Source organism: Dromiciops gliroides, chromosome 4, assembly GCF_019393635.1.
Source record: "Dromiciops gliroides isolate mDroGli1 chromosome 4, mDroGli1.pri, whole genome shotgun sequence".
NCBI classification, from domain to species: domain Eukaryota; kingdom Metazoa; phylum Chordata; class Mammalia; order Microbiotheria; family Microbiotheriidae; genus Dromiciops; species Dromiciops gliroides.
In genome coordinates this window covers 314,408,011-314,435,191 of record NC_057864.1, presented here as the reverse complement: position 1 = coordinate 314,435,191, position 27,181 = coordinate 314,408,011, and the positions used below count along the sequence as shown (strand labels likewise).

Here is a 27,181-nt window from a genome sequence, read left to right as displayed (position 1 = left end):
TTTGTAAAGAGATGTATTTCGGGGAGGGGGAGGGAGAAGAAAATGCACTGGGGTAATGTAAGTAATTTAAAAACAAAACATAGCAATAAAATTAAAATTGATGAAAGGGGAAAAGAGCACTTTGGGTTCTTTGAAAGAAAACTGCTATCTGAAACCATTAATAACCGGGGTCTTCCCGCCTCTGAAGCCAGTTCTCGACCCACTTACCCTGCAGCCTCTCCTTTCATACATGTTGACTAACATGTAGATCTAGTAGCCTGAGGAGGGAAGCCGAGGGACTGGAGGCGAACCACCCGCAAATCAACCCTTGCTGGGAAGGGCCGAGGGTACCATGTAAAGACTACATGTCCCATCGTACACTACACCTTCCGGAGTCGGCCTGTTTGGGGGTGGGTGTGGGGGAAACTGGTCTACTTTGAGCCGCTCAGAGCGCCTCTGTCCAGCCTCCTCGTGGTGAAGCCCAGCTTTAGTGTTCTTCCTCCCAGTCGATTGCGTCTACGGCCTTTCGGTCGCCCAGAGCTCACCTTTCCGCCCCTCCCCCAATCCTGCCTCGAAGGGTGGTGGTGCCGCTATCCTCCCAAGTCGCTGTCGCGGGCGGATGACGCAGAAGGCCGCGTGCTCGCCCCACGTGTGCGGCTGCTCTGGAGCCGCGGCGACCGCTTTCCTTGGGGGCGGTGGCAGTAGCGGCCGCGGTGCCATAGGGATAGCGCGCACGCTGCTGCGGGGAGCCTGAGACATCGCGTCAGGCGGAGGGCTGCTGTAGCTCTCGTGGGGAGTGTTGGGGGGTGGGTGGGAAGCGGGTGCTGGGGACATGGAGCACCTGCAGCTGGATCTGGCGGCCGCCCCGTTGCGAATCCTCGCCGCCAGGAACGAAAAGAGCCGCAGCGAGCTCGGCAGGTTCCTGACAAAGCAGGTAAGCGTCCCACCTCCGACCCCCCAGGTTGCCGGGGGTAGGGGCGCGGAGAGGCCCCGGCTCACCGTCACTCCTCTCTAGCCCTAGCCCGCACCAGAAACGCGGCGGGGGTTAGGGGTGGGGTCGGAGCGGTGCAGACCCGCTCTCCCTCACCTGCCATCCTCCAGCTACTGGGGACTGGGATTGTGTGGGGGTGGGGGTGAGGGTGAGGGTGGGGGTGGGGTGGGATGAGTGGGTGTGTTGTGTGTCTTTTTGAAGGCGGGGCGTGTTTGATTCTTCTGATCGCCATCATCTATCCCTTCCCCTGCGTAGTCTTTGGAAATAAACCTAAACCTGGCTTGTTTTCTGAAATAGACGTCGGGGGCTCCAAGCCTTTAAGACTGTTATAGTCCCCAAATACGCATCCTCCAGCCTTTTTTTTTTCTAGAGGTGGCGATTGGTTTCTGCTCATTTTTTCTCTCCCCCCTTCTTATCCTCAACCTGCTCCCCCTTTTCGATTTATGAAGGGGCGAGAATTTTTACTGGTTCCTTCTTATCTGCCTAACTCAGAGGAGGATGAAAAAAATATATACATATACGTCTATATATATGTGAAACCTATCCTCAAGGAGCTTGCCGTCTAGGTGTTGAGACGTGATGATGATTCAAGGACTGTGGGAAACTGCAGTTCGGTGCTAATAGTGTGATGCAGACAATAAGCCCCTTAGGAGCTGAGCTGCGTGGGCTAGAGCTATGCACTACGCCTTTCTGGATGGAAGTGATTCTTAGAAACTGGGCCATGAATCTGGCTTGGGGGGGATGCAGGGAGAGGAGACCATACTTTTCCTACCTTCAAAGTGCTTACTGGCTAATGGGGGCGGGGCTCCTGCCCAAATGACTGATGCTGAGGATATGTACAAAGAAGAAATCCAGTAAAGGCACTATGGTCACTGATTAAAAGATTATGTAAATTTTTAAAAAATGTAATATAAAATATGTAAAGTAAAAGGTTTATTTTGTTACTATAATTAAAAGATTAATGGAAGGGAATGAGGGGGTTGGAAAGGAACATTGTCAGGGGACACTTAAAGGAAGAGGTGGTACCACAATTGGACCCAGAAGGAAAGGAGAAACCTCTATAGAGGGAGATGGGATGGGTAGTGGAGTCGTCTAATCCAGGTGTAGTGATGGCATTATGAAATAGACTTTCCCTTTTCCGTTTGGGGATGCCAAACTCTCCAGGTTGGCTAAGAAGAGGATTAGTAAGAGGTAGGGCTGAAAAAATGGTGGTTGGAAGCCAGGTTGAGGAGGGCTTAGAATGCCATGTTCAGGATTTTTTATTTTACTTAATAATGGGGACCCATTGAAGGTTTTTAACATAACATTTTTGTTTGTTTGTTTGTTTGTTTTTTGTTTTTGTTTTGCAGGGCAATGGGGGTTAAGTGACTTGCCCAGGGTCACACAGCTAGTAAGTGTCAAGTGTCTGAGGCCGGATTTGAACTCAGGTACTCCTGAATCCAGGGCCGGTGCTTTATCCACTGCGCCACCTAGCCGGCCCCCCATTGAAGGTTTTTGATTGAGAGCATGCGGTGATCAGAAAGATAATTCGTTTTAGGAAGATTATTTTGGCAGAAATTTAAAAGATATGTTAGAGAGGATGAAGAGCTAGGAGGCTATATATTCTGATAGTCTTGTTGAGAAGATTTGAAGCCTTCCCTTATTGTGGTTATAGTGGGAGTAGATAGATGTGTTAGATTCAAATTCCTGCTTTGTTACCTCATTATGGTTTGAAAGTGCTTGTGTTCTTGAAGGCCATTTCAACCCAAATGAGCCAGCAGTTCTTATCAAAATGGAAAGCAAGGACTCGGTGATGGACTCTGTGTTGTTGGAGGGACAGCTTAGCTAAATTCACAAAGGCTTATCATCAAAAGGTTGGCCCTCAACAGGTGGTGATTTTTTTGGCTCTTGATAACTCATGAAATCATCTACTAGATTGTGGGTTTGTTATGTTCTTTATTGGCTGAAGTAGTACTCAAATCAATATTTGGGGGAAATATGATTTTTATCAAAGAAGAATTAATAATAGGACCAGGCAACTGATTTATTAAATGTGGGAAATAAGGGGGGAATAGAGTCAAATGACCCAATTTATAAATGTGTGACTGGCAGAATGATGGTTCCATCAGAGATTAGTTAGAGGGTTTGGGAGTGAAAAAAATGACTAAATTTTGGACATGTTGAGGTATTTGGCAGTTGGAAATAAGAGACTGGATGAAGATGGTGGAGCAGTTGGGAGTGAAGATAAATAATTGGGAGTTACTTGTGTAGTGAATATAACTGAAGCCTGGGAAGTAGATGAAATAACCACAGGTTTGAAGAGATTAATTGGCCAATAACTGAACCCTGTAGGGACTCCCACATTTAAGGTTTGGGAGGAGGATGTCTGAGTACTTGGGAGGAAGGGATGTTTAACAATGGTGAATAGGGTATTGGAAGATGAAGACCAAAAAGACCATTAGCTCAGGGAATGTTAATTAGCATTTACTTAGCCTCCCAATCCCAAGTGAGGAACCACTTTTATTTCCATTTTATAGTTGAGGAAGTTGAGGCTTATATTTTGGCCCTATTTTTATGTATCTAAGTCTAAGCCTTTGTGACTCCCCTGTTCAGTATTAGATAAAATATGCTAGGCTGCTTTCCTAAGGATAAGTAATTTTGGAAAGAGGTGTTCCAGTAGAGTGGTGGGAGTAGAAAGAAGTGAGATTGCTGGGATTTGAGGAGTCAAGTAGAGAGGGAAGAAATGGAGGCAGTGAATGAAGTTTGGCAGTGAATGATCAAGAAAATCATAATGGGGTCAGATAAAAGCTATTTAGGTTAGGGGAAACCTGAATATTTTTGCTGCTAGGAGGGGTGCAAGATTATGGAAGAGGAGATTGATTTTCCATGACTTGCCCAGAATGAGCAATAACCTCTTCCTTAGAAACTGAAAGAACGGGTAATAGGATATGTAAAGGAATTGATAAGTTTATAATAGTGGAAGGGATTCTCTGGGGTTGGTTTCTACTATCCTAGTCAAATAGGAGGCAAGTTATCTGACTAGTGATGAGTGAATGTAGAATTGGAGAATCAAGAAGAGGACATTTGTAATAGCTATTATAATAACTCATATCAACTTATGTAAAGGGCTCTTTAATGAGAGGCAGTGTAGCATAAGGTAGAGAGCTGGCTTTTTAGACAGAAAGACCTGGGTTCAAATCCTGGCTCTGACACATACTGGGTGTGTGACTCTGAAGAAGCCATTTAAACCTCTCAGTGCTCTAAGTAACTCTGAGGAGAATTAAGTTGCAGAGAAGATGCCAATCTGAATTAATAGAGGGAGTTTCTTCATCCTGGAATTTTTTATACCAGTGAAATCACAGGTCCTGCCCTTTCCTTAAGCTTTAGAAAATTAGAAGAAAAAAACAATTGCTTTATATAAGTAAGAGTCCAATTTGAGTTTAGACAGCATAAATTTGTCATAAGTCTAACGTGGGATGCATTTTTAAAGTATGAACTGGGCTTTGTGACAAATGAAATTTGTGGAGTCAGAAATGACTTCGAGAATGGTGAGAAATGTCATTAAGAGACAAATGAATTTCTACCTCTAATGTAACAGTTAATGTCTGTACAAATCATATGACAATTAATCATGTATTGCTTTGTGATGACTTTTCTATCATTGCCTTGAACTGTTAAATCTTTTATTATTTAACTTTCTATTTGACTTGTCCTCTCATTTATATGGAATGTTTCCCTATAGCACCTAGCTCAGCACCCTGCACACAGAAGGTGCCTCAGTGATTTATTGATTTGAATAATTGCACTACAATTTAAAAAATGTCACCATTAAAGTTCATATCTGATATGTCTTAAATTCACATGGAAATCACCAATTCAGCACAGTTTTCCACTTAGCTTTTATTAAGCACAGTTTAGTTTTGCTGTGGGCACTTATAGATCTATGGCAAATGTATGTAGCCCCCATTGGATATATAAAAAAGATTTGTGTGAATACTGTTGTGTCCTCAATACATAGTGGTTTTCACATTGACTGAAGCTACAAGTTGGATCTCTATTGACTTGCTCATAAAAAGCAATTCCATTAGGCCTTCTAAAAAACATTCCAGCCAAGCCTAAGGGAAGATAAAGAGATCTTAGAAAAATAGACTTAACCATTATTATTCATACTTAGTAGGGGAAAATCGGGAGTTCTTCACTGAATATAAATAGTGAGGCAAGTTGCCCTTTAGGCCTCTATTAGACTGTCTTTTCCCCCCTTCTATTTCTCTTAAAGGGTAAAAGATTTTAAGCATGGGTTTACTGCTATACATGGCTTTCTGTATTGATATATTTTATACGAAGACTGCTTGCTATCCACCTCTTGACCGAGAGTTGATGGATTCAAGATGCAGAATAAGAGATGCCTTTTTGGACCTGACCAGTGTGGAGGAATTGTTTTGCTTGAATATGCATATTTGTTATGACTCTCCCCCGCCCCTTTTTTGATTGGGTTGGTAGGATGAGAGGGAAAGAAAATAAATGCTTGTTAATTGGGGGTGGGGAGGGATAGTAAAAAAAAAAATACCTGAATTAATTGCTTAAAAGAAATCAAACCTTTTAAAGCACAGCAAAGCCTTTTGAGTCATGTACTCACATTTGGAATCATAGGTCCCCCCGCTTTTGCTCTCTTAGAAATTCATAGAGGTTTCTAGTTCCAACGTGGATTCTCTGGTAATTTCAAAAGAGTTAGAAATATGTATTGTTAGGACTTCCAAGACAGTGTTCAGTTAGTCATCTTAGTTGCTTTGGATTTTTATGGAGATTTCTAGGTAATATTTCTTTAGCCATATAGACACATTACAGCTGATATATGTAATGCTAAAAATTCTTCCTGAAACAGAATAAAACCTGGAAGGAAAAATCAACCCCAAGAGCACTGTTAAAAGGCACCATATGAACTCATCTGACAGTTGGGTTTAGTACAAGAAGCAACATGCTAATGATGAAATAAATATAGATGTAGGCATATGATTTCAACTCGAGTTAGGAGCTTCTAGGAGCTACGTGAAACTGTCCTATGGCCCAGCTAAAGATGATTTGTCCATGACTACAGAGGGCTGCTTTTTCCAAGTGAAGTTGGAAGGACTGTGGGTCCTCCTCTCCCCCTTCTCAGGATAGCTTATCAAGGATGAGCCTGACTCCCAGAAGCTCCCTGTTTCTTTTCATAGGAGATATATGTCCCGTGACCATAGTATCTCAATACCATAAATTTAGAGCTGGAAAGGACCTCAGAGATTGTGTCCAGTCCCTTCTCATTTTACAGCTGCAGGTCCTCTGACTCTACATCAGACATTATTTCCACCCTATCATGCTACCTCCCTCCCTTCATTTGTATTTGAATCTCACTTTAGTAACTCAAAATTGCTTTTTTTTTTTTTTTTACTAGAAATTAATTAATCCCATCCACCCCATCCATCCCCTCTAAGGCACTGGGACTCCAGGGTCTAAAATAAGAACTCAGAACAATTCCTGAGGGAACGTTTTTTGTAGATACACCAGCTGATTTAACTGCTTCTCTTTGTTTTATTTGTACTTTTTGTGCATCTCCTCCCCCCCCTCCCCCAGTTGAACTACTTGAAGGCTGGACACAATCTTGTGCTTTATTTAATCTTTGTATCTTCCCGAAGACATTTATTCATTTATTTATTGCACGGGGCAATGGGGGTTCTCAGACCTTTTTAAATAGATTTCTGATATTTGTCAAATTAAATAGCATTTATTTGAAAATGAATTATAAACAGGCTGTAATTGTCAAAAGACTTTAGAGTCTGCTTTATCTATTTGCTTTTTTTATGACAGGGTCATCCACCTTCAGGTTCTTGGGAGATTATCCCAGTTAAAATCTTGCAGGCTTTACCAAGCTGGAAAAGCTTTAGAGTACAGGCCTGTTGTTTCCCTGTTAGCTAATGAGACCAGTCTTTATCTAGGCTCATCATTAGGCTGGCTATCAGGTAACCATAGCAACTTGCTATGGCCACTTGTAGCCATAGCAACTCATAAAAATGTGCATCAGCTGTGGTGTTGTCTGTGCCAGTCCAGTATGGGTTTGGCCTCCTCTTTATTCACATATTCTCTGGAGTTCTTCCTTGTTTTTCCACATTTTTATTATGATCATTGATAATAAGGTAGTAGATTTAGCATTGGAAATAACCTTGGAGGTCTTATGGTAGTTCTTCCTCCTTTTACAAATGAGGAATCTGAGGGCTAGAGAGGCAAGTGACTTCCCCAAAGGCACACAGGTAACAAGTGGCAGATTGGGGACTCAAGCAGAGATCCTCTGACTTCATATACAGCCTTTATTCCACTAACCCATGCTGTAGTATAGTAGATAAGAAAACAAACAAATAAATATATAAAAAATAAATGACTTGGGTTTGAAATATGACTGCCTTTGCCTAACAATTTATTTCAGTCAAGTCACTTAAGACAGTTCACATTAATAGAACGCCTGAAGGTTTACAAAGCATCCTTTTTCAAAAGGCTTTGCAGTCCAGGTAGTGTCATCTTATCTTAAAGATGAGGAAGCTGCCCCTCCAAGGTTCAAATGATTTGATTTTCCTAGCTTCGCTAAGCTTGGTAAAGTGCTGGAGGCAGGAATCTAACTCTGATTGAACACTTTAGTGCAATTTTTGGCAAATCATTGGTGAAAGAAATAAAGAGAAAAAAGGAAGAAAGAAAAACTGTTCTCATCTAATACACTTTTTAATTAGTAACTAGTAATTTTGTTGGCTTCAAGACTGGTGCTTTTTCTTTTCTTTTTTTTTTTTTTGCGGGGCAGTAGGGGTTAAGTGACTTGCCCAGGGCCACACAGCTAGTAAGTGTCAAGTGTCTGAGGTCACATTTGAACTCAGGTACTCCTGAATCCAGGGCTGGTGCTTTATCCACTGCGCCACCTAGCTGCCCCAACTGGTGCTTTTTCTACTGTAGCTAGATTATTTTTTTCTTTTAAAATTTTATTTTTCAGTTAATAAGCATTTACTTTCCCTCTGTCCCACTTCATTCCTCTCTCCCATGGGGAAACAAAACAAAACAAAACCCTTATAACAGATAGGCATAGTCAAGAAAACACATTCCCTCATTGACCGTGTCAAAAAATTCATGTTTCATTCTGTACCTAGAGTCCATCATCTGTCAGGAAATGGGTAGTATACTTCATCAATGATCTGCTGGAATCATGTTTGGCCATTGAATTGATTGGTGTTTTAAAGTCTTTAAATTTTATTTTACATTATTTTACAATGTTATAGTATTCCCTTAGATTCTAAACCATTGCCCAGTTGACAGTCATCCTTTTAGTTTCTAGTTCTTTGCCAAAAGAGCTGCAATGTGTATATATATATATATATATATATAGATAGATAGATAGATATAGATATATATATATTTTAAATATATATATGCATCCTTTCCCTCTTTGATTTCTTTGGGGTAAGGGCCTAGTAATAAGTAATATTGCTGGGTCAAAAGGTGTTCACCATTACTTTTGGGGCATAGTTCCAAATTGCTTTCCATAATGTCTGGACCAATTCATAGCCCTATGAAGAATGCATTAATGTACCTGTTTCCCCACAGCTCCTCCAATATTTGTCATTGTTCTTTTTAAAATTCTTGCCAGTCTGTGGAATCTGAGTTGATTTCATATGCATTTCTCTTTTGGCCTTTTTTTCCCCCCACGTTGCTGTTGGATTTCTTTGAAAACTGCCTTTTCATATCCTTTGACCATTTATCAGTTGGGGAATGGGGTTAATGTTTAATCTGGCTACCTCATAGATTTTTTTGGGGGGGGGACTTTGTAAATTGTAAAGTCCTTTGAATTGTTGAGATATTAGCATTATTATTGCTTTTGATAAAAGTGAATTTTTTTCCAAGTACCTGGGTGTTCAAGAAGTACTATTCCTGATCTTACTACAGTTTGACAATGATGAGCAGTTCTCACTTTGACATCTTGGTTTTTCTCCAGTTATTTAAGATGTGGTTGAAAGCACTGACCTTTACCCATCACATAAAGATTTATTTATATTGTGTATTGCCTTTTTAGTAAAGGAAGGAACTATATTATAGTCATATGTTTTGGAAAGATTTTTCAACAAAGTTTGAAACAAAAGTTTTTCTGACCTTACCTAGCATTGTTCACAGAGGAGTCACCTCCAAGCCTAGATGAGGAAGGCATGGGAGGAGGTCTCCAGTGGAACCCATAAGAAGATACTTTGGGAAGCAGTTTTCCCTCATTCTGTGTCCTGTTTTTTGGTTTCTTTTTTCCACTCTGAGCCCCATAACATATCAGTCCTGAAAAGTAAAGTAAAAGGCAGGTGATTAACTTATTTTTGGGAAACCAGATAGGACTATTTTAAGACATTTGTGAGTAGTAGCTTCTGATTTGGGAGTTTTTTCAGTTGAAACATAAACATCTTTAGCATCCTTGGTAGCTTCTTATGGAGGGTGGGAAAGAGAAATGAATCCATTACATTCTTTAACAGTATCCTCACTTTCAAAGTATCCAGCTTCATGGTCAATATATGGATTAGTCTTACTTGACTGTGCTCATTTGTTATATGGTGGGGTGGGAAGAAAAAATAGTGAATGATGCAAAAAAACCCCAACAAAACAAAAACCTAAAAGAAAGGAAGGTCATTGAATCATTTAGCAAAATGCACAGAAGAGAACAAAAGGAAGTTCAGAGACACAGAGAAGCAGGATGGATTTGAAACTGTTGAATTTATTATCTACTTTATAAAAAAAAACGCTATATGTAATAGATTCTCAACATCAGTTATCTTTTTTGTTCTCTGTGTGAAAAGTGCATATTTGCTGGTGTTTGTCAAGGTCAGAATAATAAAAAAAATTAAAATTATTTAAAAAGTATCTGTTATTGTGGCTATGTCCCTATTCTAATCTAGGTCATTTAATTTCAGGAGAATAAAAAGGCAATTGTTAACTTATTTTTTAAACAATGAAAACATTTTTCTTTTGAATTACTAGAGTTTAATGAGATTTCCTTTGCTAATTTTAATCATAGTTCACATTTTACATATGGGTCTCATAACAAAATAATCCTCGGAAGTAGGTGCTTCAGTTGTTATTATCTCCACTTTATAGATGAGGAAATTAAGGATTGAGAACATAAATCCATTGTCATAGTATGCATTAGTGGTTGAATTGAGTCTAAACCCACAAGACTTCAATTCTGGGACTCCCTCCATTATATATGGATACCTATCCAATTCTGTGGGGTTTTAAAACTACTTGTTTACTCAACCATTTTAACAGCCTTTAATTTGATGACAACAAATCAAAACAGCTTATCAAGATACATTGAATGTAAAATGAATATGGCAAAAAAAAAATCCAGACCCATTATTACTACTACTATTACTAATCAATAAAGTGATTCAGGGGGCTTTTAGTGAATTGTCAAATAAAGGCCTCTGTTTCTGGAAGGCTCCATTTTAATTCTTTTAAACCTGTTTTCATATATATTGCCTTTTGTTGGTTAATTCTGATTTATAGCTCTTCAATTGCTATCATGGACTTGTGTATACAAATGTCATACTTATCAGTGTTATTGTCATTGTTTCAGGGTCATAGAATTTTTTTGTTTGTTTTTTTGGGGTTTTTTGCAGGGCAGTGAGGGCTAAGTGACTTGCCCAGGGTCACACAGCTAGTAAGTGTCAAGTGTCTGAGGCTGGATTTGAACTCAAGTCCTCCTGAATTCAGGGCTGGTGCTTTATCCACTGGGCCACCTAGTTGCCCCCAAGGGTCATAGAATTTTAGTGTAGAAATGATTTCTGACACACCATCTTCCTTTTGACATCCTAATTTTATAGCATAGTTTCATAGGACTGTCCTAGAAAAATAAATCCCCTCCCCAAGACTCTTCCCTTGGGACAAAAAATCCCCAAACATATTTAAGCAAGACTACCTTACTGTGGCTATCAGTATTTTGCATCCTTTAAGAGGAAGGTGTTTTTTTATCACCTGTCCTCTGGAACCAGTATTTGCATTTGATTTGAATTCGTTTTTTAATTTTTAATTATTGTTTTAATTTTGCTTTTTAATTGTTCTTTTCATTTATGTTCTTGTCATTGCTTATGCCGCCCCCCAGTTCATCTTTTTTTACCCTGCAGAAGTTTGTACACCATACAAAAGTGGTTGTTTTCCCAAACCTTTGATTCTAAAATACAGCTATCAAAATCTGATGATGTTCCTGATGCAGATGATTTCCATCTATTTTTCTAGGACAGCCCTGATTTTGTTTTTTTTGTTTGTTTTGCGGGGCAATGGGGGTTAAGTGACTTGCCTAGGGTCACACAGCTAGTAAGTGTCAAGTGTCTGAGGTCGGATTTGAACTCAGGTACTCCTGAATCCAGGGCTGGTGCTTTATCCACTGCGCCACCTAGCTGCCCCCCTGATTTTGTTTAAATTATTTTTAACAAGGTTCTGCAAAATGAACATCCTTTCTTAAGTCAAATGTTATGGTGTTGTTTTTTTGATCGCTGCTCCTATATATTGCCGAAAGAATTGTGTGATTATGAAACCTGAAAAGTAATTTGTCCAGCCCATTCTTTACTAAGAATTCTCCTTACAGTGTCCTCAAAAAGTAGCTTTCAGCTTTTATTTGAAGACCTTTTTCAGAGGAGGAACCCACTTATCTCCCCAGGCGTCACATTCCACTTTTATTTAGACCTTATAATTAGGACTCTTGTCTTCTTACATTGTGCTAAAAGGAATCTTTCAGGTTGGATTGCCTCTGGTAAATCTCAGAGCTTCTTTAGTGACCCCAAACTTCTCCCAGAAACAAAGGGTCCATCCTTTTAATAACAACATTCTACCAGTGTCATATAAAATTACTTGCATTGGAGCATCACTATTGTATCTGAAGAATTAAAAATGAGTATCACTTTGGAGTATGGCAGTTATAACCAGGCTGCTACAATTCCTATGAATAAGAACCCCAAATATAGGATATTTTCAAGGTTATAGATACATGATTTAAAAAAAAATTAAGCTAAAAGAAGCTATAGGCTGGTTATGTGGTGAGGGAGAAACTGGTAGAAAGCTATATCCTGTATTCTACTGGTGTTCCTTTGATGTTAGGAAAAAAAGGAGAAAGAAAACTTCATTTCGTAGATCTTCACCCTCTGTGGTAGATGTAAAGACACGGTCAAGACTTGCACAGAATGAGAAGACATTGATGGATTTTGAGTTGCATCCTTAGGGGAAGCATCCAAAATCAATGAGGTTAGAGATCTACTTGAGTACTGAAGTTCTAGTTCAGGTCAAACGAGAACAAGTTTAATCCCTTTTCCATGTAGTAGCCTTTCAGATATGTGAAGATAACTATCACAAATCCTAAGTTTTCTGTTTAGACTAAACATTCCCAATTCCTTCAATCGATGGAATGCCCTTCATAAAGCATAATCTTTTCAGGCCTTCTACCAAATTGCACTTTACAGATCAAGTTGAACTTTTTTTCCTAAAACAGGAACCTTTTCCATAACATCCATGATAGATAGTCATCCTCTTATTACTTGTATACTTCTGGACGAGGGGAGCTCAAGTTGGTAGCAGCAGCATTGTATTTGAACATTGTGTTCAAACAGAGGGAGACAACAGCTGTCTCTCCCTCTCCCACATGGCTTCTCCCTTCCTGCCCCCCAACCCAACCCCTCCATTATAACCCAGTGGATCTATAAACTAATGGAGAGATGGCAATACAGGCACACCTTCAGTGAACAGATTGTTCATTTTCTTAGAACTTCTTGAGCACTGGCTTCAGTTGCAAAAAGCTCTCCAGGGAAAAATTGATTAGGACATGCCAAATCATGGATTAATCACCAAGAAGATGGTTCTGATTTAATATCTATTTCAGATGTTATCAAATGAGTCAGCTTTGCTTCCAGGTTCATTGTACATTCCAAAAAGAGAGAAAGAAATGCAAATCATAGCCAAAAGGGGAAAATTACAAAGACTAATTTGACACTCAGACTTTGTCTGTGTCACATACCAGTCAACCAACAAATACTTATATGAAGACCGTGCCTTCAAAGAGCTTTTTAATCTCTTCATCTAACAAGGGGAAAAAATTCCAGACTTCACTTATTGGAGTTGTACACTAAACATCGCCCTTCATAGCATAATAGAATCACAGTTGGAAAGAACCTTAGAGGTTATGGAGGGCAACCCATATGCAAACCAGAATCCTCTCTTCACTGTGTGGTGCTTGATGATGGTTATCCATCCTTCTTTTGAAGCCTGCCCTGAAGTCCACTTCCTGTTTAGGTAGACAGCTCTAATTATGAAGTTTTACAGAAGAGGAAATTGGGGCTGAATTGAAGGCCAAGGTCATAAGGGATTTAGTAGGAGAGCCATGATTTGAACCATGATACTTTGATTTCAAATGTGTGGTTCTTTCCGTTAGAATACTGTCATTCTTTCTAAAAGAACAACTTGATTTGTGATATTTGCATTAATAGTGGGAAAGAGGATAATCTGTAATTACATATTTAGTGGCATTAGGTAGCAATTATCTTCTGACTTCTCTTACACTTTTATAACTTAGGCATCCTAGTTAGTTAGTTCTCTGAAGAAAAAAAAAGCCACTAAAGTCCAAATTACCTACATAAACTAAAAAAATCCCCTTCAGAAGATAGGAGGAAAAGAATAGTGAGATTTTCTTCCTTTCTCTGCCCAGCCATCAGGAGATCAAAATGTAATATTGGGTAGATTAATCAATCTCTTAGCCTCAGTTTGCCCATTTTGTGAAATAGGGGACAATACAAGCTGTAACTTCATAGGGTTGTTGTGATGAACAAAGCATCGTGTAAGCCTTCAAGTGTAGTGTAGATAAATGTAAACTGGTTTTGTTTCACTTCAGAACTGGACATAAGATTTCTGACAATAATAGATATTAGTGTCAGCAAAATTTAATTGCGGCAAAATATTAGGACCCTATGTGGTAGTTGTTACAGAGAATTTTATCTGTTTTCCTTAGCTGGATTCACTTTTGAAACTTGGAAATTAGTTTGCTTAATCCCCCCCCCCCCTTATTTAATATTTTATTTTCCCCCAATTACATGTAAAAACATTTTTTTAATATCAATTTTTGGGGCAGCTAGGTGGCGCAGTGGATAGAGCATAGGCCCTGCATTCAGGAGGACCTGAGTTCAAATTTGGCCTCAGACACTTGACACTTACTAGCTGTGTGACCCTGGGCAAGTCACTTAACCCCAATTGCCTCACCAAAACAAACAAAACAAAACATTCATTTTTAAAATTTCGAGTTCCAAATTCTCTCCTTTCCTCCCTTGCATTGAGAAGGCAGGCAATTCAATATAGATTATACATGTGTAGTCATGCAAAACATTTCCATATTAGTCATGCTGTGAAAGAAAACAGACCAAAAAACCTTAAGACAAATAAAATTTTAAAAATTATGCTTCTATCTGTATTCAGATACCATCAGTTTTTTCTCTCCTTCAGAGTTATTTTGGATCATTGTATTGCTGAGAATAGCCAAGTCATTCACGGCTGATTGTCTTAAAATATTGCTGTTACTTTGTACACAATATGTTTTACTTTGCATCAGCTCATGTAAGTCTTTCCAGGTTTTTTCTGAGAGCATCCTGCTCATCATTTCTTAGAGCGCAATAATAATCCATTGTAATCACATACCATAATTTGTTCAGCCATTCCTCCATTGGTAGGCATCCCCTCAATTTCCAACTCTTTGCCACCAGAAAAGAGCTGGTATAAATATTTTTGTACCTATAGGTCCTTTTCCTTTTTGATTTTTTTTTTCTCTCTTTTTGGATACAGACCTAGGTCAGAGAGTATGCATAGTTTTATATTATAGCCCTTTGGGCATAGTTCCAAATTGCTCTAGAGAATAGTTGAATCAGTTTACAACTCTACCAACAGTACATTAATGTCTCATTTCCCCCACATTCCCTCCAATATTTGTCATTTTCCTCTTTTCTACTATTAGCCAATCTAATAGATATGAAGTAATACCCCAGAATTGTTTTGATTTGCATCTCTCCAATCAATAGTGAATAATTTTTTCATATTAGTTTGCCTAATTTTTTTTAGGCAATGGAGGACTGACTTGGTGAAAACATTATTAAAATGGCTTTTTCCCCCTCTCTTTCCTAGACATGGACTCAGCAAGATCGTCAGTGTATTCTAAGTACTTTATCACAGCTGCTTCTGGATAAAGAATGTACTGTCCTGATAGGTCGTCAACTTCGACCTATTCTCTTGGATTTGCTGGAAAGAAATAGGGAAGCCATCCAAGCTGGAGGTCAGATCAACCATGATCTACATGAAAGGCTATGTGTGGCCATGAGCAAGCTTATCAGTAACCATCCTGATGTCCTTCCGTGAGTAATCCTTTTATTCTACATCTTTTTGTCTGTTATGACATCTATAAAATGAATGAGCAGAACTACATGATCTCAGAGCCTCACTAAAAAAATCTTTACTCCTCCCCACCCCCCAATCAGTATAACAACAATCAACCTTATAATTTTATTCTACTATTTTGTTCTTAAGTTGACAGAAAGCTACATTTTTTGGTGGAATGGATACAAAGTTGACCTTCACAGTATTGTTATAATATCAAAAAGCTATTTTGAAAAGCAAGTGTATTTATGTAAAGGTCTTTGAGCTCCCAGCATGAAAAAAAATTGTTTCCATGTAGCAGTATTGTTACAATCTTTTGTAAGAAGGATGCTTATTCATAAATAGCACAATAAAATAGCTTTTACTATTTTGACATACTTTTCATGTTATCTCTTGTCTTTTCTTGAGTTAGGTGAATAAAAACTAAAAGGTCTGTCATGTTTAAGAAAGATCCTTACCTAGAGGATATTTGCCCCAAAAAAGTAAGGGAAAAAACTGGCCCTAGAGAGTGGAGATATGGAAATTCTTACAAAGGCAGAAATATTGTGTGCTGGCCCTTAACAAACAGGAAGAAGTGATCTACAGAGATTAAAATAATCATGCTAACCTTACCAAATATGCTTTCATCATTTATTTTTACTATGTACACACACACATCTCTATATATAATAAATTTTTTATTTAAATGTATTTGATCATGGTACTATTTCATTACTTTTGACAAATGCATCTTACATTAATGCTCTGCCAAAATGAAGTGCTGGTACTAACATGAAAGCTCACTGCTATTAAGTCTTCCCAACAAAGCAGAAGTATACTTGGGGATGATGTTTGCAATTTATTAAATTGAAGGGTTGGCAAAGAGTGGATTTGCTAAGTGTGTTTTCTCAGTAGTTGCAGATTTTATGTTCATGATAAATGAATGTGAGATTTCACCAACACACATTTTTTTGTTTCTCCTGAGGCATGTTGTTCTGTTGAATTTTAGTGAATCACAAAATTTTAAATTATTACTGCATACATTTTGCATTGTTGGCATTGTTTTAGTGGGAGTGAAGCTGGTCGTATTGGTTGTTTGAGTTTTATTTTATTTATTTTATTTATTTATTTGCATGGCAGTGAGGGTTAAGTGACTCACCCAGGGTCACACTTGTCAAGTGTCTGAGGCCGCATTTGAACTCAGGTATTCTTGAATCCAGGGCCGATGCTTTATCCACTGAGCCACCTAGCAGACCCTAGCTTGAGCTTTAACAGATGACATTGCTCTCTGTTCTTAATCCTCATCTAAAAGATGGGTATAACAACAACAATAATATTTTTAAAAAATGTTTAATTTTATGTGTTTAAGATTTATAAAGTATTTTACAAATATTATCTCATTTGATCCTTACAGCAACCCTGTGAGGTGGGTCCTATTATGATCCCTATTTTACAGATGAGGGAACAGAAGCAGATAGAAGTTAAAGGACTTCTCTGGGTCACATAGCTAAAAAGTGTCTGCCATGGGATTTGAACTTGGCTCTAGGTGCAGTGCTTTATCCTTTATTCCACCTAACTGCCTTTAAGCAGGGTTTCCATTTTGCTTTGCAAGCAATTTTACCTTATTGTCCATTCATACCTTGATTTATTGTTTTTTATAATTTTTTTATTGTATACATGAACCCATGTGTGATATATAAATAATTTTATTACATATGGTGTATCACCATTGCATTTACCTTGCTTTCTATGGTGCTTTCTTCGGAATCAAAACCAGTTCTGTTGGAAAATAACTTATACCTGCCATAGTTTTTCTCATACCATGGAAAATTACATTATAGACAACATTTTATAATATTGTAACTAATTTTATTGAGAATATTTTCCTTCTAGGTTAAAAAAATTAATTCGTAATTGTCCCCCACCCATCTACTCACCCTCACAAAGATATTGTGAGGATATTTTATGCCCATTTTTTTAGATGAGTATTTGAAACAGAGAGCAATGATATAATTCATAATTCTTTTTCATTCTGATTTTTTTTTGTACTTCTGTGTTGCATGCTAAGTCTTATGACTTTTCTTTGTGGTTCATTGAGGTGTGTCGTCCCCCCTTGGCTTTCAGTACTAAACATAGCCTATATATATTAGATAATGGGGAATTGGATCCGCTTATCCCTGAGGATCCTCTTATCAGATCCTCAGGTCCTTGAGGATTGGTTTTTACGTTAACTTATATAATTGATTTTTTTTTTTGGCGGGGCAATGGGGGTTAAGTGACTTGCCCAGGGTCACACAGCTAGTAAGTGTCAAATGTCTGAGGCCAGATTTGAACTCAGGTACTCCTGAATCCAGGGCTGGTGCTTTATCCACTGTGCCACCCAGCCGCTCCTATAATTGATTTTTAAACTCCTCCCTTCTTTTTTTTTTTGCTCTTTGCCCCATGGTATGTTGTTTTGTCTTTTGTTGCTTCTATGGAGACCTGTATTTGGATGTTGCTTCTAGCTTTAGGTAATACTGATATCTTTTTTCCATTCTCTTGAAAGGTTTGCCCTGAGATATTTTAAAGATACTTTCCCAGTCTTTCAGAGACTCTTCCTGGAAAGTTCAGATGCCAATCCTGTTCGCTTTGGGCGCCGGCGGATGAAATTGCGGGACCTGATGGAAGCAGCCTTCAAGTTTTTACAGCAAAATCAGTCAGCATTTCGAGAGCTTTGGGACTGGAGTGTGTGCGTTCCACTCCTTAGAAGTCACGACACTTTAGTTCGCTGGTATGTAGAGACTTGCAGATTCCTACTTTTCCAAAACTACCAGGAGATAAGAGCTGGTAGATTATTTTTTCAGAGAATCTTTGGGTCATCTTGTGAGAATTTCTGTGTGAGGGAATCATTCTGAATTTGTTGTTTTTGTCCTTGGGGTTTAGCTTTCATTTCCTCAAGCTTCTATAACTTCAGGAGCAAGGGGGTAGGGTAGGATTATGTAAAATGTGAATCAGGAAACCAGCTTCAAATAAGACTTCTTAGTTTATATATGCAGTCAAGGGAATGTTATTGTGGACCAATTTCTGTTTCCTAACCTTACAGGTCTTTCCCAAGATTTATCTTTTGGAAGTATGATTAGTTCATATATTATGGCAGATTTTTGTTTTCACTTAATCATGAAGTAAATTTTAAACATGTGGTTTGTTTTTTCTTTCCAGGTACACTGCAAATTGTCTTGCTTTGATTACTTCAATGAATGAAGAGCACAAATTATCCTTCCTTAAGAAGATCTTCAGCAGTGAAGAATTGATACATTACAGGCTTAAGTAAGTAAAGATCCTAGGTCTTCTTGTTGATCTTAGTATATTAACTCTGCTTCTTTGGGACATCATCAGCATAGGTATTCATACTTCACAGTTACTAATGGGAGTCTTGGTTTCTCCTTAGGCTATTAGAAGAAGCACAAATGCAAGATGTGGAGAAAGCCTTGGTTTTGGTCACTCCAGATACCACCCTTTGGCATAGGGAGAAAGAACCACAGCATACACAGGGCCACATCGTTTCTGGTGATCTTTCACCTCATGTGACAGCAGTCTGTGGGGTGGTTCTCCCACGGCAGTACCCAGCACCCACAGAGCAGGTAGGTAGAGATTGTGATTATGATCACTCTCATTAAAATACATGGCTCTCCTTAGATTGATCTTAACCATTCCTACCCTTCGCCAAGTTATGTGTTCTGTTCATACAAGCTGAAAAGGCTTGTCATTATGGTTTGGCAAATTGGAACTATCAGAGAAAGAAATGTTCAGGGAAGGGATTAGAATTTCATTACACATACCAGTCTTGAGAATTCCGTACAGCAAGCATTATCTCCAGTTTGTTGTGACCAAGCTGAGGGATGGTGACTTTGAAGAGCTACATAGTTAGTCTATCAAATGTCTAGAAACCTCGATGCCTTGCACATAAGGAGTTAATAAATGTTTTTGGAATAGAATTGAACTTGTGTCTTTTGACTTTTAGTAGCCCTTTTTTATTTGATAGTAATATGGTACCAGCTTTTCCACAAGAGGATTTCAGACTCCTTGGACAATTACTTGAAAAACCAGTTTCTCCTTAGGTATTGACTTAAAATAGGGGCAGTATGGAGGAGAGGGGTGAAGTGGGAGTACCCTTGAACCACTACCAAGCCTAAATCTACTTTCCATAGTGCTATGAGGGGCTGACTGCTAAGAAGCCAGACCATCTTAGTTTCTTGACCTGACAACATTGTTAATCATTTTCTTTACATTTAGGGTTTAGATTTGAGAAATTTTGTGTTGGATATTAATTTCTGCATTTTCCCAGCTTCTCCATTCCACGGGAGCATATTATAGCTTGAGCAGAAAAGTAAAAGTCCCAGAAGAAAAACACTGGAGACAGGAACAGAAACGTTTTAAAATTCTCTACCCTCTTAATGATTTTAAGTTTCTGAACGAATAGAAAATTTTTGTAAATTAGTTTTACTGATTCATTTTTTTCTCACTTCTCTTGGGTCATCAGAACTTTATATTTGAAGGCATTTTGAATCTCTGATATTGTAGACTAAGTAAGGGACACAGGCATTTATTTCCACATCTATGTTCAGAAATAAACATTTGAAGTTGGGATTCAGCAGCATTATCTTATGGTAGTTGTTTGAGAAAGCCTAAATGAAGACTGTTGGCTCTTTGGAATGAGCTAATAATCTTTTCAGGAAAGTAATATTTTCTAAGTGATTTTTTTTATTCACCTGTTTACTTCAGTGCAGTAATAACAAGCATTCTTTACTTGCACAGGAAGTGGCACCTAAGTCTTTTGTGTTGGTCGAGTCTGTCTCTAAAAATCTCCAGAGCTTGGCTTTGGCCGTTGCTTCTCAGAGTGCTGTGTTGCTGGAAGGACCAATAGGATGTGGCAAAACATCCTTAGTAGAGCATTTAGCTGCCATGACTGGAAGAAGGAAAGCCCCTCAGATTCTGAAAGTTCAGCTTGGAGATCAAACTGACAGCAAGGTAAGAAATGGCAAGTGTTCAGAGCCTGGAGATTGTAAGACCTAGGTCTTGATGTTGCGTGACTCTTTGAGAGTATGAGGCTAATCATTGAATGTATCTCGAGAGGAGGTCCAGCTGTGCAAACGTGATGTCTCCCTGCAGGTAACACATGGTGCTGTTTTGTAGTATGTGCTTACTGCCATGTTCTCTTTGCAGATGCTGTTGGGGATGTATCGCTGCACAGATGTTCCCGGGGAGTTTATTTGGCAGGCAGGAACTTTGACTCAGGCTGTCACCAAGGGTCACTGGATACTCCTAGAGGACATTGACTATGCTCCTTTAGATGTGGTATGTAACCTCTGCAGGATTTTCTATAGGGAATCTTTTATTTTCATCAGCACTATTCGTGTTTAACAAAATGCTTTGCCTAGAAAGGATTTTTGAATGTCTAGCTAAACTGTCTAAAATATTTAATGAGTGGTCGCCAATAAAATTATAAGCTTTAGCAAGAGTTAGACTTTTAAGTGTTTATTAAGGAGAATAAGAATTTAAGGAGAATAAGAATTTGGTAAAGAGAGAGAGAAAGGCCTAGATTCCTATCTATTAAAGGGAGAGCACATTTCTAGCTCCGCTCTCCACCCGAGTCCAGAGGAAAGAACGCAAGACCGAGCGCCAGTCTCTTCCTTCCTCCTCCCACTAGTCCGCGTCACTTCCTGATGCCAAAGAAAAGACTCCTGGTCTTGCCCTCAAAGACCTTCGCTTCATGGGCAGAACTCTTCTACAGTAAGTCTCCAGCAGGTGGCGTTATTCCAATCGTTACAAATGAGTGAATTATATTGAGGAACACAAATTCAACTTGAAGACTTAGGAGAGTGAGTGAGTGGTTAGGTCTGTGTTGTTGCAAGAAAATGATCACTGGTCACCTAACTAATATTCATTGACTACCCCTTTGAGACTGTAATCATTGGGGAGGCAGTGCAGAATAGGAATTATTCAGACCTGGGTCATTAGTCCTGCCTCTGACACACACTGGCTTTGTGATTCTCTGCAATTCACTTCTTAATTCCCATGGCAACACTTTTTAAGTTGTGGGGCAGGTTCTGATTGATCAGCATTGGTAAGAGGAGCCTGCTCATGAGGATGGGCCTTTGCCAGTGATCACACTCCCTGTCTTAAAAACAAAAACAAAAAAAGAAAGAAGGCATGACTAACCATTGTTAAGATTCTTCCCATGGTGTTTTGTATGTGATATCTTTCCTTCAGTGATAAGAGTCTATAGTCATTTATATTTATGGACAGGTAAGGTAGAAACACATTAGCTATGTTATAGAGCTTCTTAAATTTTTTCCACTCATGACCCCTTTTCTCCCCAAAATTTTTTACCCCACTCCAGGTATGTAGGTATATGAAATAGGTATACATAACCATTTGCTGTTGCCAAATTTTTCACAAGCCCAACATTCAGTTACACGACCCCATATCGGGTGGTGACCCACAGTTTAAGAAACTTTGTTATAGATGGTGAGACTTTAGGGAAATGATAGAAGAGCAAGTTTTCCCTGATTTAGCTGCAGACAACTTTGTTAAGCACATGCTTTATGAAGAACACTAAGATAGACACTAGCTAAGGGTTAGGCTAGCTACAGTCCTTGCTTACTTGCACTTCTATACACTTGGGCTAGATTGCAAGGGGCTTAGACACTTTACCAACTAAAGTGGGTAGTGAGGAAGAAGAGCCATCAGCTGCAGATAGTTTTTTTTTTTTTAGTTTGGTTGTGAGTGGGAGGCAGCTAGATGGCGCAGTGGCTAGAGTACCAATTCTGGAGTCAGGAAGACTTGAGTTCAAATTTGGCCGAAGACACTTACTAACTATGTGATGCTGGGCAAGTCACTTAACCCTGTTTGCCTCAGTTCCTCATCTGTAAAATGAGTTGGAGAAGGAAATGGCAAACCACTCTAGTATCTTTGCCATGAAAACACCAAATGGGGTCACAAAGAATTGAAAAATGACTGAAAAATAACAATAAAGTGAATGGGAAGAGACAATAGAGTGGGGCCTGGGATTGATAATCAGTAAGTATTTCTTAAGTGTTCACTGTATTACCAGGGATACAAGGACAAAAATAATTCCTGCTCTCTGTGAGCTTATGTTCTATCAGGGTCATATGTACATATATAAGTATATACAGAATAAATACAGTAGTATGAGGTGATGAGGTTCTGAACTCAGGTGGTGGTTGTGTGAATAAAGTGAAGGTGTCGTATGAGGGATTGAGATTTAGTAATTCTGGAAGACCAATTTTGATCTGTGGGGGAAAGGAGGGAATAGTTTTGGATACCAGTGAGGTTATGAATTTGAGAGAGCAGAAAAATGGTGGTGCCCTTGACAGAACTGGGAAAGTTTTAGGGTGGGGAGGAGTGTGGGTCAGGGAGAGGGTAGGGGAAAGATAATAAATACCAATTAGAATAATGAAGGGAGAATTTTTTAAGCAGGGGATAGAATAGAACATTTTCATAAGCAGATAGGAAGGAGCCAGTGGAGAGGGGGAGAATAAAGAAGCATGAGAAACAGGGAGTTACTTTGGGAAAAAAAGGTTCTGGAGCAGTCAGGTAGAGGTGGAAAGATTAGTATTAATGAGGATTATATATCTTATATAAGCAATGCTGGAAAGGAGAGAATGGAACATTAAGCCAAGAAGTTTTGAGTAAAGGAAAATGGGCTGTTGGTAGCTCTTGGTATTGTCCTCAGTTCTCTCAGTGAAGTATTAGACTGAGTCATCTGTTGTAAAGTGAGCAACTGACATGGTTGAAGAAAGAGTAAAGGTTTTGAATAGTCTTTGGGTGGTAGCATAGATATTAAGAAGGTGGGGTAAGTAGTGTTGTGGAGAGAGCACTAAACCTGAAGTCAGGAAGATCTGAATTCAAGTTCATCCTCGCCTCCTTAACTAGCTGTATGACCTTGGGAAATCAATAAACCTCTGGTTGCCTTGATTTCCTCATCTGTAAAATGGGGATAATAATAGTATTTCCAGGATTGTTGTGTGGATTACTTGAGATAATATTTGTGAAGTACTTTGTAGACCTTAAAGTACTATATAAATATTGTTTTGTTGTTCATGTTGTTATTTAACACTTTTAAGGTTTGTGAGGTCCTTTACGTTCCAATTCTTTGCTTCTACAAAGAGAGCTGATATAAATATTTTTGTACATGAGGGTCTTTTTCCCTTTTTTCTGATCTCCTTGGGATACAGACCTAGTAGTGGTATTATTGGATCAAAGGGTATGCACAGTCCCATAGCCCTTTGGGCATAGTTCCAAATTGTTCTCCAGAATGACTGGAATCATTTCACAACTCCACCAATAATGCATCAGTATTCTAATTTTTCCACAGCTTCTCCAACATTTATTATTTTCCTTTTTTGTCATATTAGCCAATCTGATAGGTATGAGGTGGTGGTGCCTCAGAATTGTTTCAATTTGCATTTCTCTATTCAATAGTGATTTAGAGCATTTTTTCATATGGCAAAAGATAGCTCTGTTTTCTTCATCTGAAAACTGCCTGGAGGCAAGATTCTAACTAACTCCATGCAGCAATCTCTTCCTGTCACTATTGCTAAAAAATCTATAATACCTTCTACTGAGGAAAATAGTACTATAGCACTATATATAATTTATAAATTTTTTTTATGGAATTATGCTGCTTACCACAAAATTAGTGATCCATAAATAACGTGACTGTTGTATTGCTATATTCATGAGCTGGAGGATCTCAGCTAGATTCAGATTTTTTATCTCTGTTTTGTTTGCCTATATGGGTGCCTGACTTGGCAAGTATATTTTTCTTGTCCTAAATGTGTCTTTATTTTTTCTAAAAGCTTCAGTAATTGACTTTTCTTTCTTAGATTTCTGTGCTGATTCCTCTTTTGGAAAATCGAGAACTTCTAATTCCTGGTCGTGGTGATTGTCTGAAAGTGGCTCCTGGATTTCAGTTCTTTGCAACCAGAAGGTAGGCATTGTTAAGAATGCTGTTTAAAATTTTGCTCTTTTCATGAGAATTCAAAGTGTTGAATTCTCAAACAAAAGGTCCTGACCTTTGATATCTATAACACAGTCATAAAAGAATTTGTGTGATAAGGTAATTCTAATCAAAGTGATAAAAAGCACTTCTTCTATGTCCAAAGTATATTTGACCTAGAAAATCAATTTACAGAATATAGTAAACTGCTTAAATAAAAAACCAAATAAAGCTTTTAGAAATTAAGAGCAATATTTAGAATTCAAGCCAATTTAAAGAATTAAAGAAGAAAAAGAAGAAACAGGCATTCATCATATGTTTAGAGGGTTGGGTCTGTGTGCATTTCTCTTTTTACAGTATGACACACAGTTACTGTTCATTGTCTACTTCTAGACCTGCCTTATATCAGAGTAGAGGAGAGAGGAATTTATTGTAAACACACTTGGCCAAAAATTTTTTGTGATTTCATTAGTGTAGGTGATCTCCAGATACAGAAACTCCATCTGTAATTTATTGTCTAGAGAGTTGCCCTCTGATATATAGACTAACAACTCCTTTTTAATTATCTTAGAGTCTTAATGACACTGAAAAAGTTCATTTACTTGTCCTTGGTCCTTCTGCTACTTATGTCAGAGATGGGATCTAAACCTAGGTTTCAGAGCAGTGCTTTTCTCTCTCATGCTGACTGTCATATACAACTCTGCATGTTTAATAACTGAATGAATAATGAGTAAACAAAGATCTGTTTGGTCTTTTTCCCTTTTCAAGTTTGTGGTTTTATTACATTGGGTTTTGCTTTAACTTTATTTTGCAGGTACAGTTGTATACAGCTCTTGTGTTACTGATTTTACTTTATGTTAACTTTTATAGGACTTTCCATATTTCCTTCTATCATTCATTTGCTATTTTTTTCTGTTTGTTTTGTTTTCGGTGAGGCAATTGGGGTTAAGTGACTTGCCCAGGGTCATACAGCTAGTAAGTGTTAAGTGTCTGAGGCTGGATTTGAACTCAGGTACTCCTGAATCCAGGGCCGGTGCTTTATCCACTGCGCCATCTAGCTACCCCCATTTGCTATTTTTATGGAACTAAAACATTCTGTTACATTAATTTGCTATATTTTATTTCAACCATTATCTAACCATTGTATTTATAGGTTATTTCCAGAGTTTTTATGTTACAAATATAGAATCTGAATATTTTTGTAGAGAGCATTCCTTTCTTCTCTCCCACCCACCGTTTTTGTGACATTTTTAGGATAAAATTCTAGAAGAGGAATCTCTAGCTGAGAATATATGATCAGTTTTGTGGCTCTTTACTGTACATGACCATGTTATTCTCCAAAATGTCTACATCAATTTGCAGGGCTACCAACACTTTATTATTAAAATGCCTATTTTCACATGGGAACCCTTTCAGTCAGACTTTTATATTATGATATTTTTCCATTCTTCTAACTATTTTAACATTACTTAAAGGTAAAATATTGTTAGTTGTAGGAGTAGTTTTCAAAGAGAGAAAAAATAGATAATTAAGTCTTGAGAGAAATATATAAGTTCTAGAACTGAAGTTAAAGAGTTAATAACTTGAACCACATCAAATTTGGCTAAATATGCTAGCTAGCTATTTGACTTTCTGCTTTTTATTTTATTATTTAGGTTGTTGGGCTGTGCAGGAAATTGGTACCGACCCCACAATAGCCATGCTATTTTGCTAGACAAATATTGGACCAGAATTCACATGGAGAACATGGATAAGACAGAACTGAAAGAGGTATGTCTACATTTTAAATTAATGTCACATTATCTGTCACATGGTATTGACCGTGACTTTAAAATTAAGATATTTAGCACACCTGCATGGACTAAATTCTTAAATTCATCTCTTTAGAAATAGAGTAATAAGAACATATTTCTGGGTTTTATGCTTCATTATTATAGTTGAAAGAGCATAGCACCCTGAGGAAGAGATAGCAAGTGGCCTTGGCTAGATGGGTCAAACCACTGCCATTAAACCCCGCAGACCCAAATGTAAACAACCCAGAACCCCAAGCTCCCAAACCCTAGGGAGATCAGGTTCTTCTAGAACACCAGCCCTACATCCAGCCTGGCCACTGCATCTGTCCCTGGGGTACCAACCCTTGTGGAGAAGGGGCCCAACATTTCTTCACCAACTAGCTGCTACCTGTGGGCATGTAAGTACAGGAACCTGGATTGCATCCTCCATACTACTTATTCTCATTTCCAGGCTGGCCTCTGCAGCCATCATCCAAGGAGGTAGTTCTTGTGAGGATGTGATAGCAGTTGTCTTTCTAGGTACTAGATACTCCCTCTTCCACGATAGCTACAGCTACAGAAGACCTAGACAAGAAAGTTCTCACCATCAAAGTCCTTGGCACTATCAAAATGATTCAACATCAGAAATGGAAAGGTTTTTTATATCTGGAAATGACACTAAAGCCCATAATTTGGTTTGCAGCTGGAGCCTTCTGTGTGAACTATGTTCCTTTATGGAAAGTGAGCTCCTTGAAAGCAGGGCCTCTGTCCTGTCTTGATTTTTTTTTTTTCCGTATCTCTAGCACTTAGCACATTGCTTTACACATAGTATGCACTCACATGTTTTTTTTCATTCATTTATGGTCAACATTTGTTTTCCTCCCCCAAATTTTGATCTCTCCCCATATAAAAAGGTCAATTTCCAGCCCTTGGGGTATTCTTTTTTTTGGGGTGGGGGGAGCAATGAGGGTTAAATGACTCTCCCAGGGTCATACAGCTAGTAAGTGTCAAGTGTCTGAGGCTGGATTTTGAACTCAG

General features: G+C 38.5%; 1 protein-coding gene across 1 annotated transcript in view; it reads left to right on the top strand.

Annotated features, from left to right (window-relative positions):
* Window positions 1–688: 688 nt before the first annotated feature.
* MDN1 (midasin AAA ATPase 1) overlaps window positions 689–27,181 on the top strand; it is a 173,275-nt gene continuing 146,782 nt past the window's right edge. Inside the window, exons 1-9 of the mRNA XM_044000235.1 lie at window positions 689–913; window positions 15,143–15,369; window positions 17,916–18,140; window positions 18,569–18,676; window positions 18,798–18,990; window positions 20,165–20,377; window positions 20,573–20,704; window positions 24,259–24,362; window positions 26,027–26,141. Of these exons, the coding sequence (XP_043856170.1) occupies window positions 812–913; window positions 15,143–15,369; window positions 17,916–18,140; window positions 18,569–18,676; window positions 18,798–18,990; window positions 20,165–20,377; window positions 20,573–20,704; window positions 24,259–24,362; window positions 26,027–26,141 (1,419 nt within the window). The 5' untranslated portion in view covers window positions 689–811. The remainder of the gene's footprint in view (window positions 914–15,142; window positions 15,370–17,915; window positions 18,141–18,568; window positions 18,677–18,797; window positions 18,991–20,164; window positions 20,378–20,572; window positions 20,705–24,258; window positions 24,363–26,026; window positions 26,142–27,181) is intronic.